The 14,047-nt window shown below is 37.5% G+C and overlaps 1 protein-coding gene across 3 annotated transcripts in view; it reads left to right on the top strand.

Annotated features, from left to right (window-relative positions):
- Positions 1-14,047, top strand: part of EXOC6B (exocyst complex component 6B) — a 748,241-nt gene that overhangs the window by 461,204 nt on the left and 272,990 nt on the right. For all 3 annotated transcript variants that reach the window (XM_058278915.2, XM_058278913.1, XM_058278914.2), the window contains 2 exons: positions 3,786-3,920; positions 12,044-12,223. In XM_058278915.2, the coding sequence (XP_058134898.1) occupies positions 3,786-3,920; positions 12,044-12,223 (315 nt within the window). The remainder of the gene's footprint in view (positions 1-3,785; positions 3,921-12,043; positions 12,224-14,047) is intronic.

The raw sequence follows: 14,047 nt of genomic DNA, 5'->3' as shown, positions 1-14,047 counted from the left end.
TCTTAGGCATAGCTCAGTTTGTGAATGAGAATCAAAGCTCTAACAGTTTAAAATATTAGTGGTGTGCAAAGGAAACTGACTTCTCATTTTCTTGCTTTATGTTAGTGATCTTGGAGTTCTAGTCAATGGAATTCTCTACTTTTGGAAACAAGCTAATATCAGTTCTAATATAAAGGAATGCATATACTACAGAAGTAGTTTATAGCTGGGAATGGAAACACCTTCTAGGAATTTAGGGTTTCATTTTTATCTATGGAAGATGATGGCCCTTTTTTCCTGAAGTTTGTTAAGAAGAGAATATCTATCTGTCATCATGGTTCAGGCTTCACTGAGGGGGCTGGAGCAGAGTTAGAGGAGAAGCGGCCACCGCAGTCTACTCTGGAATTGTTGTGTTCTCTCTGATAGGAAGGGAGAGATGGAAAATTTTTTACTTCTTAATAGTTTTAAACTAAAGTGACTTCTGTAGTTAAGTTGTGAGAGGTGGTTTGCTTTATAGTGTTCCCTTTTTTGGTTAATTTTTTTTATAGAACTTTATATAAGGGATAACCAATATCTAGTCTGTTGTTAGTTTCTTGTCTTTAAATCAGTGTTCAGGACAATTTGGATTGCTGCAGTAATATATTTTTGTAAGAGAGTGGGAAGTAAGGGGTAAAAATACCATTAAAGTAGCTGAAACTGATGGAAGTTGGGTACCTGAAATTGCTTCATTTCATTTTTAAGTTCAAAATTACTCCTAAAGTATCTGGCTTTACATTAGTAAATGCCCTTGTAAGGATTTGGTAGCTGTCATTCAGGAGTAGAGATCTCTTAGACCTCATTAACAGACAATATTCCCTCTGTAAATGACATGGTATCTACTGTATCCTAGAGTGTTTTAATAGTCTCTTCTGTGTTCAGCAACGAAACATTTCAAAAGTGACTGACAGCCAATTGATGTAATTCATGGTGATCTTTTGTGTTGACAGATCTTTAAAAAGTCATGGGAAATTACTACTGTACCCAGTGAAGCTGCCTCCTTTTTTAAAAAACTGCCAATATCCTGCAAAACAGGACAATTTTCTCTTTGACTGCCTCTATTTTTTATTTCGATAACATGACACAATTCCTCCTTATTATTAGGATTTCTTTTGATAGACAGAATGCCTTCCCTATAGGTAATGCTGATTTTAAAATAGAAATTCTTCAGTTCTCCAAATTAACTCTTTTACTTTTCTGACTTGCACATCAATACAATCTTGCCAGTAGCCACTTTCCTACTCAGGAAGAATAGTGGTTTAATTTAGACAATTTAAATTTTTAAAATGGTCTTAGTCCTCCTCTGAGGGAGAACAAGGATGAGAGAAAGAGGGTGATGAATTGCTTATTAATTGTTTTTTCCTTAGAGCACTTTAAAATTAAAAAACTAATGTTTTGGGTAATTTTATAGAAGACAGGATAGTCTTGTGCCCAAAACTCAGTGACCACATTCAAACTGAGGAATGAATGAAAGGGCTGCTAGTGAATATGGACTTGTCTGATGAGTTGTGGAGACTAATAGAGATCTATCCATAGTAAAGTCCTAACTCTTCATCTAAGAGAATCTGTTGGAAGTACATCTCTGGGTCTTTGCCCTTAGTCATTAGGTTTCAAATGTAGCTGTTTTCTTCAGATATTCAGACTGATCCTCAATGGAGTAGAAGTTACCTTTTCCTCTAAGCCCAACCCTCACTCAAGCATTATCATTATGAGTTGACATATATTTTATGAGAATGAACTGTGTACCTTGTGCTGGGTGCTGTGGAAGAGATAAGAATGCACATTCTGATTATAGTCCTATTAACATGATTTTTAATATTCCACAGCTTGATACAGAACCTCTTATTGAAGTAAATTCCAACTTTTAAATGTGCCTGCAAAGTATTTTATTATGAAAATATGTAGTATCTCCCTTCATCCCTAGTTCCAGTTTCCATTGTGTCATCTACCTACTGAACCCCTTGCTCAATATATCACTAAACTAAAATAAGACCCAAATCCATCTATAGCCTTATATACTAAGACTGCTTCACCTGCCACAACCCTGACACTTGCATATTCTCATGAAATGAAAAGCTGAAGATACAGAAAATAGAGACCAAAATAAAAGTTCATGCCAATTCTTTGCATTTCTTTTGGACTCTGGGGAATATGAATAATTTTCATAGTTGAAATTAATAGTGGACATTTGTATTAGTCAGGATTCTCTAGGGAAACAGAATCAACAAGAGATATCTGTCAATAGTACATGATTTTATGAGTCTCTTATGTGACCGTGGGATACACAAGTCCTGGTTCTGCAGGCAGGCTGCAACCAGGGGCTGCAGTGAAAGTTGAGTGAAGGTTCTTGATGAGTTCTGAGAGTTGCTGACTGTCCAAAGATGAGCTAGGAAATTTCTCACTCAATGCTAGAATCACTTCCCTTTTTAAGGTATTCTACTGATGGGATAAAGCATCACTCATTGCTGATGGCAATCTCCCTAATTGATGTAATTGTAATCAGCTATCTATGATTTACCATGGCAGTAAAGTCAATGGTGACTAAAGTCCATAAATGCCCTTGTATTACAGTTAGACCAGTGCTTGATTGACCAAACAACTGGACACAATTACCTGGCTGAGATGACACATTAGCCTAATCATCACAACACTAGTCTTGTTTATTCCCCCCTGTTCTTTTTTTTACAGAGAGTAGAATCAATGCACACAGTGGTCTAGTTGATGATAGTTACAGGATCTGGTTTTTCAACCTAATGTATACAAACATACAGTACTCCAGGGCAGCTCTCTTATGGGCTTCTTATGCTAAAAGACACTCTCATAAGATATTTAGATAAACCCGTATTTTGGAGGTAGACTGATTGTATATGAGTACAAAGTCCATTTAGACTGTGTGATCTAAAGAAAATTATGTAATTTTAATTTCTGATACAGTAAAATGGGAGATTGCTCAATTAACGTACTTCTCCAAATTGCTAGAAAGACAGTATGAGAAAACAATTGTGAAGTGCTTTACAAACTTTAAATATAGCTCTATACACATAATAATAGCTTTTCTTTCTCATGTTCCATGCAAAGTAATTTATATACTATTTTTATTTTTCCAATACCATATTCTTTAAAGCCCTCTTCTGTAGGAGAAGGTAAATAATATTAACAGCATATTTAACCCTCACAGGAACCCTGTGGGTTAGAAATTATTAACATTTTATATATAAGGAAAAAGGCTTAGAAATTTTAAGAAACTTTTCCAAGATCGATAACTTGGAAGTTCTTAATTCCTGGTTCCTCTGACATCAATGCCGATGTTTTTTTCTGCCATAACCTGATGTAGTTTGTTAATATACTGCAATCTACTCCAACATCTCTCCTGTTCATCATGCCTAATTTTGATACCTCTTATCATCATTTTAATTACTCTTGTTCTTTTTGTGGTAGTTCATTCATTTAATTAATTTGGCAATTGTTTATTGGGAGGCAATATGCTAAACTCTAGTTTGCATATTGAGCTAGTCTTCTTTAAATAGAAGAAACTATGTGTTTAAAATAGAGTGTCAGGTGCTTTTATAGTAGGGGAGAATATAAGGCATGACAAATCATGGAAAACAGCTTAAAGTAATACCTATACCCATACCGTAACATACCTTCTTCAGAGTACAGATGGCCTGTACTATCATGCCTTGTTTTTCTTGTACCTGCACAATTATATTGAGCCATTCATTCTGGGGTGAATATTCAAATGACTCTCACTTATGCTCATTGTTTTCTAGCTTGTCCAGATTATCATCAATACAACACACTTGGAGAAATCCTGTAAATACTTGGAAGAATTCATCACCAATATCACTAATGTGCTTCCCGAGACGGTCCACACCACCAAGCTGTATGGCACCACAACTTTTAAGGTGAAATGGCTTCCACAATACTGTGGAATTTTTTCTGCTATACATGATTTTGTCCAGGCTATATTATGATTTATAATGTGTTCTTGAAAATAAGTGCTTGAGATGGTTTTTTCCTTCTTTATCTCTTCAGTAATGCAAATATCAGTAATTGTCTTGGGGTATTTAAAGTTAAAAAATGCCTACAACTTTGTCCCCTAATCTTTTTCTTATATTTTATACATGAAAATGGCTATTTCCTAAGTTGGTTCCCCATCGCAATCAAGAGTTCTTAAGTATGGTCTGAATAATGGTGGTTATGACTGATATCAGCATCATTTAAAAACTTCTACTTAGCTATTACCTCCTCTCTAGATCCTGTGACCAATTTTTTATCTTACTTTTTAATGAGGAATTTATGCCCCTTACTGTTGAAGTTAGCACTTGTATAATTGTCTCACAAGTCCACAGCACTAGTTTTCATGAAGTGTTAGATCATATGGGGAAGATGATTCTCTTGTAGAACAAAAGGACTGATGGTTGATGAGTTTCTGGAAGGTAAATGGCTTATTTTAGAAGTGCCACTTATTAAGAACCTCCTTTATGTTGACAAGATAGCTTTAAATAAATATCAAACAGTAAAAGTAACAGGGCAGCTTCTGAAATAATAACAGGGTGGATTCTGGCTTAAAGATATATATGGTTTGAGTTTTTGGTATTTCTATTTTATTGCTTTAGTTTTGTAACATATTCTGTATTATCTTTTTGATATCCAGTATTGATCTTAATTAGATATACAATTTGATTGATGTTTTCTGCTATCTACTTTTTCTATTCTTTTGTACCATTTCCCTATTTATTAGTACCTTCCCTTGAGAGTAGGTATAAGAGAAGAAATCAAATTTGATTCATTCATATTCCTTATTATACTTATTATACTTTATTATAAAAACTGGTGATATGACATGCCCTTTTTTCTGTTGTAAGAAAGAAAATGGGATGTTCACCAACAAACTAGTCTTTCTGTACCAATGTGATTATGTCAGCTGTTAGACTGGATTATACATTCATGATGTTACCATGGATTGTTTATTGCAAATTACCCACAAACTTACTTAAAAATTCTTTGTGACATATTAAGTTTGTACCATTACTTGCTAACTTTTCAGCAATGTCTCATTATGTTAATATCTATACTCTTGTTGAGGAAAGGAATTATTTACTATAGAGGTCCCAAGAATGAGTAAGAAAATATGACAAGAGCTTTAAGAGCTTCAGAATGAATAGGAATTATGTTTACTCTTAAATAATAGCATTATTTTGAAGCATGGGTAATAATTTTGTTTTTAAAAATGTTTCTGTTTTGATTTACTATGGAAGCCAAAATTTCTCCAGAAAAGATGTACGGGGGATGTGCGGGGAGTGGTGGCTATAGTTTAGTCTTAAGCAGAGAATAGACACTTAAGCTATAAGATGAGGTTCACTTATACTTGTTTATTATATAGGGAATATTTAATGTCTACTACTTCTCTCCCCCAATCCATGTGTCACTTTTTTTTCAACCCAAATTATGTGAAGTCTTACGGTCAGAAATTGTCCCAAGGATAGTTTGTGTATTTTGTTGTTGTTCCAGCACTGGAAATGCCAAGGGGAAATTAAAGGCAGACAGGAAGCCATAGGGGCTGACCAGCCAGTTAAATACTTAGTGAAGGAGAAGTCTGGAGACCACTAAAGGTCATGTTGACTGTGCTTATTGGAAACACTGATTGCTTAAAACACATTGAAAGTTTATTTTTACCAGGAGTGTTTCAGACCAACTAACCCAGAACTCAATATAAACATGGCAATTATAACAGCTACATGTTGTGTATTTTCCTAAGCTACTGTTTCCAGAAAACATTCCCTTGCAGATGGAAACCTTTATGCCAGAAAGAGGCAAAAAAAAATCAGGTCCTCAAGGTATTTTCTTGCAGAGTTCCCTCTTGTTTCTGTCATATGCAACATATGCAAATTGGCATTCTTAACTTTCCTTGTTCCTGAAATTTTCTGCTCTGAGAATTAAGATGTTTATTCATATATTCCATCACAAATATTGCTTCATCTCTACTGTATAACAGTCTGGTAGATTCTTGAAGGAGAGAGAAAAAATACTTAGTCCCTTTGTTACTGGATTTTTATTAGGTTCTTGACTATGCTGCAGATATAAATTTTATTTTATTTATTTTAGATTTATTTTTTATTTATTTCTCTCCCCTTCCCCCCCAGTTGTCTGCTCTCTGTGTCCATTCGCTATATGTTCTTCTTTGACCACTTCTATCCTTATCAGCGGCACCGGGAATCTGTGTTTCTTTTAGTTGCATCATCTTGTTGTGTCAGCTCTCCATGTATGTGGCGCCATTCTTGGGCAGGCTGCACTTTTTTCACGCTGGGCGGCTCTCCTTGTGGGGCGCACTCCTTGCATGTGGGGCTCTCTTACGCGGGGGACACCCCTGCGTGGCAGGGCAGTCCTTGCGCGCATCAGCAATGTGCATGGGCCAGCTCCACACAGGTCAAGAAGGCCTGGGGTTTGAACCGTGGACCTCCCATGTGGTAGGCAGACCCCCTATCCATTGGGCCAAGCCTGCTTCCCAGAAATGAATTTTAAGAGCACATTGGGTGAGTTAGGCCACTAATTTATTCAGGCAGGAGGGACAAGAAATGGGAGAAAATAACAGATCAGGGGTTCCAGGTAGAGAGGAAGGGGCTGAAAAGTGATAAAGAGGGCTGATTTACGGACTATTTATCCCCCATTATAGGTTATAAATGCCCATGTTTTACTTGTGTAGTCACATGGCAGAGGAAAAATGGCCAGAGGACAGGACAGGGGTCCACAGGTGAGAGCGAGAGGACTCGTTCAGGCCTCACGCCTGGCTTTTTGAACTATTAAATATTCCACCCCTTTGCTAATGGCAGGGGAGGAGTTCTAGCTGTTTGCTCTTTTGATTAATTACCCCACCCATCAATTCCTCATGAAGGCCCAATGATAAAGTCCTTAGGGAATATCTGGGGCTTCTCCTGGCTTCCAGAGGAAGTCTTTGTTCTGGATGGCAGGATCTTGTGGGGTGGGATCTTCCAGCAGCCATCTTGGGGTCTGGCAGGTTCCAGATCCATCTGATGATTCCCTGTCTTACTAGTCTGCTTCACCTTCACTTAGAGTTTATAATCTAAAGGGAAGAAAATAACCTGTAAGCTCTATAAATAACTATGTAGAAGGCACTAGAACAATGTATTAAATGCATTTAATCCCTCATTGATTCAACAAGTGTTTATAAAGCATCTATTATATACCAGCCAATATTATAAGCATGAATAAAATAAATATATATCCTGACTCCATAGATCTTCTATTTTAATTGGGATGATAGATGATAAGAAAAATAAAAGCTAATATAATGTCAGATAGCAATAAGAACTATAAGAAAAATCAGTGAAATGAGGGATGGAATCATTTAGATTTCAAACTTTCCAGTCAGAAGAAACAGTACAGTAGTAGATGGTGTGTTCAAGGAATAACATGGGCATCGGTCTGGCTGGGTGGTGGTGTTCTATCACTGGTGGTAAGAGTGGTAAGAGATAAAGTAGTCAGGAGTCAGATGATTTCTGGTCTACTTTAGACCAGAGCAAATACTTTGGATTTTTTTCTAATATGAGATGTAAAGCCTTTGGAAGATTGGGGGTGGTGGTGATCTGATTTATATTTTGAATGGGTAATGCTGGGCTGGTTGTTGTGTGGAAAATATATGAATTGTAGTGAGAATGAAAGAAGCGACAATTGCAGTAATGCATAAAAGATAACAGTCACTACCACATACCAGCTGAAGATGCAACTAGAAAATGACCTTGAATTAAAGGTTCAATACGGATCAGCAGAATATCCCTGTCTACATATAATAACATGACTTCAAAATGCTGTTTGACCTAATATAAGGGGGAAATGGAAAGAGAAATGAGAATATAAGGCTATGAGTCTCTAAAAAAGAGTCTGGAGGTTGTCAGAAGGAATGCCCTTATGCACAACTGAGCAGAGTCTAAGAGACAGATAAACTAGATACAACCCCAGGTATTGGTTCTTTTGAGGGATAAAGAGACCCACGGGTTCTATGGTCATGGCAGATGGGATTCACTGCCATGGCAGATGGCCCTTCTTTGGAGCTGGTGTTTCTACATGATGGAATTGGACTCAGAGGGGATCTCTTCCCACAAGACTTGCATGCTACTTTATTGGAATTGTAGTTGGTGCTGGGGTTTAAGCTATATTTAGGGGATTTGAATCTCTGGACTGATAATAAGACACCCAGGCCCAGAGCCTCAACAGACTTCAGCTCCTACACTTTGATTTATTGGACTGACCCCACTCAGCTAACATGGAGTTGAAGAAGGTCAACCACCACACCATGGAGCCTAGAGTGTCTACAACTGAAAGCAGGAGGAGTGCATCCAGTATCCATGTGGAATCTAAGTCCCCACTTGACATAGATGTGCAATGGACACAACCAATCCAATGTCCACAGAGAAAATGTGGAATGGGTGTGGGAAGGGTAGCCATGGTGGCTGCTGGGTGTGGGGAACGGGAGGAAGAGATGAGATGTGGAGGCATTTTCGGGACGTGGAGTTGTCCTGGGTGGTGCTTCACGGACAATTACAGGACATTGTAGATCCCCCCAGGGCCCACTGGATGGAACGTGGGAGAGTGTGGGCTATGATGTGGACCATTGACTACGGGGTGCAGTGATGTTCAGAGATGTACTTACTGGGTGCAATGGATGTCTCACGATGATGGGAGAGAGTATTGCTGTGGGGGGAGTGGGCGGTGGGGGCGGTGGGGTTCATTGGGACCTCGTATTTTTTTAATGTAATTTGTAAAAATAAATAATTTTAATAAAAAAAAAGATAACAGTCACTTTGACTAGGGTGGTCGAGGTGAAATTGGTAAGATACATTTTTAAAAAAGTAGAGATGACAGGTCTTAATGCTTGGCTATTGAGTGATAAGAGGTAGAATGGAGTAAAGAATAATTCCAGGATAATTGAACTGAGCAAACTGGATGAATGGGGTGGGAGTGGGGGGGGGGGCGGCTCTTACTCACTGAGATGGAGAACAGTGAGAGAATAGCAGAATACAGGAGAGGCAGGTTGGACCAAGACTTCTATTTTTGACATACTAAACTTGAGATATTTAGCCAGTCATCTACATACATATATTAAATTGACAGGGCTAAATCAAAGCTGGAGGTAAATATTTAGAATTCCTTGATTTATGTTAGTATTCAACACCATGGGACTGGCTTTCCTCTGGGAATTGAGTATAGATAGAGAAAAGGTGCAGGGATTGAGCTTTGAGGAACATCAACCTTGACAGATCTAGAAGAGGAGAATTCCATTAAGGATTAGTGGTACTTACCACAGCTTTGGGAGCTCCAAGGAAGATTTCACAGAACAGGTACAAGTTGGGCTGGGTCTTGGGACTGGCAGAGTTATCCAGACAGAGAAAGTATGGGGAGGAGATGGCGACATTTTAAGAAGAGGCAACTTCATGTACAAAGAGGAAATGGCAAAATGAATCCAAACATAATCAACATAGAATAAGGGTCACAGTAAGATATAGAAATAGGTAAATGCCAACTTGTGAAACACTTTTTGTATTGATAGATAATTTGAACTTTATTTTAAAGTCTTTGAAAGAGTTTACACTAGGGAGTGTTTTATTTTTTAAAAATCATTCTAGTTTGTCTAATTAAAAGAAAGGAAGGAAAGGAAAAAGAAAAGAGGAGAAGAAAGAAAGGAAGGAAGGGAAAAATAAAGGAGGAAAAGAAACAAGGAATATATAATCATAATAACCCAAAATTCAAAATCAGACGAAATTAAACACGTCGTGTACTGTATGTAATTGTTTGCTAATAAACTTGACAGTCTATCGGAAAGGCTGACTAAAATTGATTCAGGAAGATATAGAAAACCCAAATTGACCAATAGCTATGAAAGGAATAAAAAAGTTGTCAAAGACATCTTAAAATTGGGGTAGGTACTGATGATTTCACTAGTGAATTCTTTTAGACCTTCAAGACACAGACAATTGCTATTTTATTTACACTTTTACAAATCGTAGCAAGAGAAGGAAAGTATCTCGATACTGTTCTTGCAAAGTCAGCACAACAATGATCAAAAAATGGATAAAACACAAGAAATCTGAAATATTAAAGGTAAATATTGATGTAAAAATCTTAAATAAAATATTTTTAAAACTCTAGAAGTACCTAGAAACAAGATAGGAATAAAAGATTAGGAATGTAAGAATATTTAGTATTAGAACATTGCTTAAAATTGTTCACTACTTTAAAAGAGCAAAGGAGAGAAAAAAAATACATGAGTATTCCCAAAAGATACCAGAAATGTATTTTATAGAAATCAATATCCATTCCTGCTAAAAGTCTCTTAGTAAAATAGGAAAGAAGCATGCTATTAGGAAATTATCATACAAGTATATAGTTTGTAAATACATTGTAAAATTATGCAGCCTGTAAAAAGGTTGAAGTTGATATTTATTAATGTGGAAATATATGCAAGATGTATTTTTTGAGTAAACAGCAAAATTACAGAATTCCATTTATAGAATGGTCCCATTTTATATAAAATTGAATGTTTGTTTGTATATTCACAAAGAAGTGTGTTTAGGGATGTTCCCTAAAATGTTAACTGATTTTCTCTGGTGGAAGAATTTCAGGACTCACATTTTTCTGTATTTCTTGAATATTTTATAATGACTTGGAATATTATTGTATTTAGAAAAACATTTGTTTTGTTTAAAAAATTGTTTCTTAGTTAAAATGAGTAAGATAGATTAGAATTAAAGAAGTTAGTTAGAAAGCTATTTTGATGCTCCAGGTGAAAATAGAGAAAAGAGTACAGGTTAGAGAAAAATTTAGGAGTTAGAATTTTTAGGACATAGTGACTATGTGCAAGAAGGGAAGGAATGTAATATGTTTCTGAGATCTCTGCCTGAGACTGAACTGACCAGATGAAGAATGAGTAATTTTCTAATGAGTTCAAATTATCTGTAGGTCAGAGCTGCCCAGGAAGCAGTCAGAATATATGCGTCTACAATAAGGTGGGCTAGGAGTGTATCTGTGTTGAACACTGAGGTACTGCAAGCCATTGGAATTGTTGAGCTCACCCAGAGAAAATGAGAAGATTAGAAGTGAGAGAAGTAAAAGGAAAACTAGGAGAAAACCATTTCATGAAAGCCAAGAGAGGACAGAATTTTAAGCAGAGAATGTTTAACAGTCTGAAAAATGAATATTGCATGTAGTAGCAAGGAGGTCATTTGTTGCCTAGGGCCAATCCATGTTAGCAGATTGTTAGCATTGGAATCCTTATTGTCCTGGTACAATATATAAACCCTTTTGTCCTGAAAATACATATATTTTTTTTCAACATTAGTCCTACAGGACTTCTTAAAGCCTTTAATATACTAATGTGTATATGATTCTCTTATACAGGGTTTCTCAAATATATTTGATCCAGGAACTGTTTTGTTTCAGTATCCTATAGCTCTACTGTTACCTAAAGGATATTTTAGAAAATTTCTAACTGTACCAATCTTTGAAGAAGCTTGATGATAAATGAGCAGAGAGGTAGGATGGTAACTAGTAGGAATATAATATATAGCATTAGAAGTTTTTTTTGTTTATTAAGTTGAACTTCAGGATACCTGTAAACAAAAGGGAAGAAACCAAAGGATATAATGATTGATACTATGGGAAGGAAGGCTTTTGGAGTCCTAGGAGAGATGAAAGGTAATAAGATCCTGGGAGCAAGAGTTGTTTATTTTTTGTTTGCTTGCTTGTTATTTGTTTATTTGTTTTTAGGAGGTACTGCGGACCAAACCTGGGACCTCCCATGTGGGAAGCAGGTGCTCAACCACTTGATTCACATCTACTCCCTTCACTGTATTTTTGAAAAAAGAGAAACTAATGGAAGTTGTAGTAGTATTTCTCAATATTTCCAATTATGTTTCCTGATGGATCTAAGAGTAAGGTGTTTCCAAGCATAAATCTGCCTTGCCCATATTGAAAGTTTGAATAATCTTTCAAATTTCATATTATTTCACAGGATGCCAGGCATGCAGCTGAAGAAGAGATTTATACCAACTTAAACCAGAAGATTGACCAATTTCTGCAGCTGGCAGACTATGACTGGATGACAGGAGAATTGGGCAGCAAAGCTAGTGATTACCTAGTAGACCTCATTGCCTTTCTACGTAGCACCTTTGCTGTATTCACACACCTTCCTGTAAGTGACGGTTCCTTTTACTTTGCCTATATATAGCAAACAAGTTCCCCTAAAATCTAGTTTGGAGAAGCAGTTAGCTTCTGCTTTAACTAGTCAGGAAGCTGTATAAGATGGTAAAAGCTTACCCTATAATTATCAACCATTAATAAGGATTAGAGACCTGGTCAGTTGTTTTTTCATTTACTTTGCATTTTGTTTATTCTCAAAATGGACCCTAATATCATATTAGTTATCTTCCCGCTGACTTCAAGGTAATTAATAAAAAGATACAACAAAAGCTGTGGTAGAAATAAGAGAAATTTAGGAATTAGAATTTCAAATACTGTATCTTTCAGTTTTAGAATGTAATTTAATATGTATTTTTTAAAAGATTATTTATTTATTTCTTCTTCTCCCCTCCCTCCAACCCCCCTCCCCCAATTGTCTGCTCTCTGTGTCCATTTGCTATGTGTTCTTTCTGTGTCTGCTTGTATTTCTCATTAGGTGGCCCTGGGAACTGATCCTGGGAACTTCTGGAGTGGGAGAGAGGCGATCTTTCTCTTGCATCACCTCCGCTCCCTGTTCTGCTACATCTTCTCATTGTCTCTCCTCTGTGTCTCTTGTTGCGTTACCTTGCCACATCAGCTATCTGCGTTGGCCAGCACTCCTGCAAACGGTGGCATTCCTGCATGGGCCAGCTTGTTGCACAGGCCAGCTTGAGGATGCTCTGGGCATCAAACCCTGGACCCTTCATATGATAGACAGGAGCCCAACTGCTTGAGCCACATCCATTTCCCTTAATGTGTGTTTTTTTTTTTTAAGATTTATTTTATTTCTCCCCCACGCCCCCATCATTTTTTTTAAAAACTGCCTTTGTGACTTTTTGTGTGCTGTCTGCTCTGTGTCCATTCACTGTGTGTTCTTCTATGTCTGTATTTATTTATTTTATTTCCCCTCCCCCCTTGTAGCTTGCTTGCTGTCTGCTCTGTGTCCATTTGTTATGTGCTCTTCTGTGTTTTATTTTTTGGTTTTTTTTTGCTTGTCTCCCTTTTTTTGTTGCGTCACCTTGCTGAGTTGGCTCTCTGTGGTGTCTGTAGGCTGGGTGGTGCTCCACAGCGCTTGCAGGCCAGGTGGCTCTCCGCAGCACATGGGCAAGCCTGCCTTCACAAGGAAGCCCTGGATGCAAAGCCAGGACCTCCCATATGGTAGACAGGAGCCCATCTGATTGAGCCACAACCACTTCCCTTAATATGTTTTCTTTTTTTTTTAAGATTTATCATTTTAATTTATTTATCTCCCCTTCCCCACACCCTCCCCCCCCCCAATTATCTGCTCTCTGTGTCCATATGCTGTGTGTTCTTCTGTGTCTGCTTGTATTCTTGTCAGTGGGCAATGAGAATCTGTGTCTCTTTTTGTTGCGTCATCTTGCTGCATCAGCTCCATGTGTGCAGTGCCACTCCTGGGCAGGCTGCACTTTTTTCACTCTGGATGGCTCTCCTCATGGGGCACACTTCTTGCATGTGGGTCTCCTCTACGTAGGGGACACCCTTGTGTGGCGTGGCACTCCATGCACGCATCAGCACTGCTCATGGGCCAGCTTACCACACGGGTCAGGAGATCCCGGGTTTGAACCCTGGACCTCCCATGTGGTAGGCGGACGCTTCCCTTATGGGCCAAATCCGCTTCCCTTAATATGTTTTTTATAAATTGAAATTCTCAGGAAATTCTCCTTTTTTTTATTACTTTATCTGTTCTCTGTTTTCTTGGACATAATAATTATAGTCATTGTAAAGTCATTGTTTGCTAACTCTAATGTGTAATTCACCTAGTATTGGTGGATCTGTT

The sequence above is a fragment of the Dasypus novemcinctus genome, chromosome 17, assembly GCF_030445035.2.
Source record: "Dasypus novemcinctus isolate mDasNov1 chromosome 17, mDasNov1.1.hap2, whole genome shotgun sequence".
NCBI lineage: Eukaryota > Metazoa > Chordata > Mammalia > Cingulata > Dasypodidae > Dasypus > Dasypus novemcinctus.
Note: the sequence above shows the minus strand (reverse complement) of the source record. Positions and strands in the feature narration are given on the sequence as shown.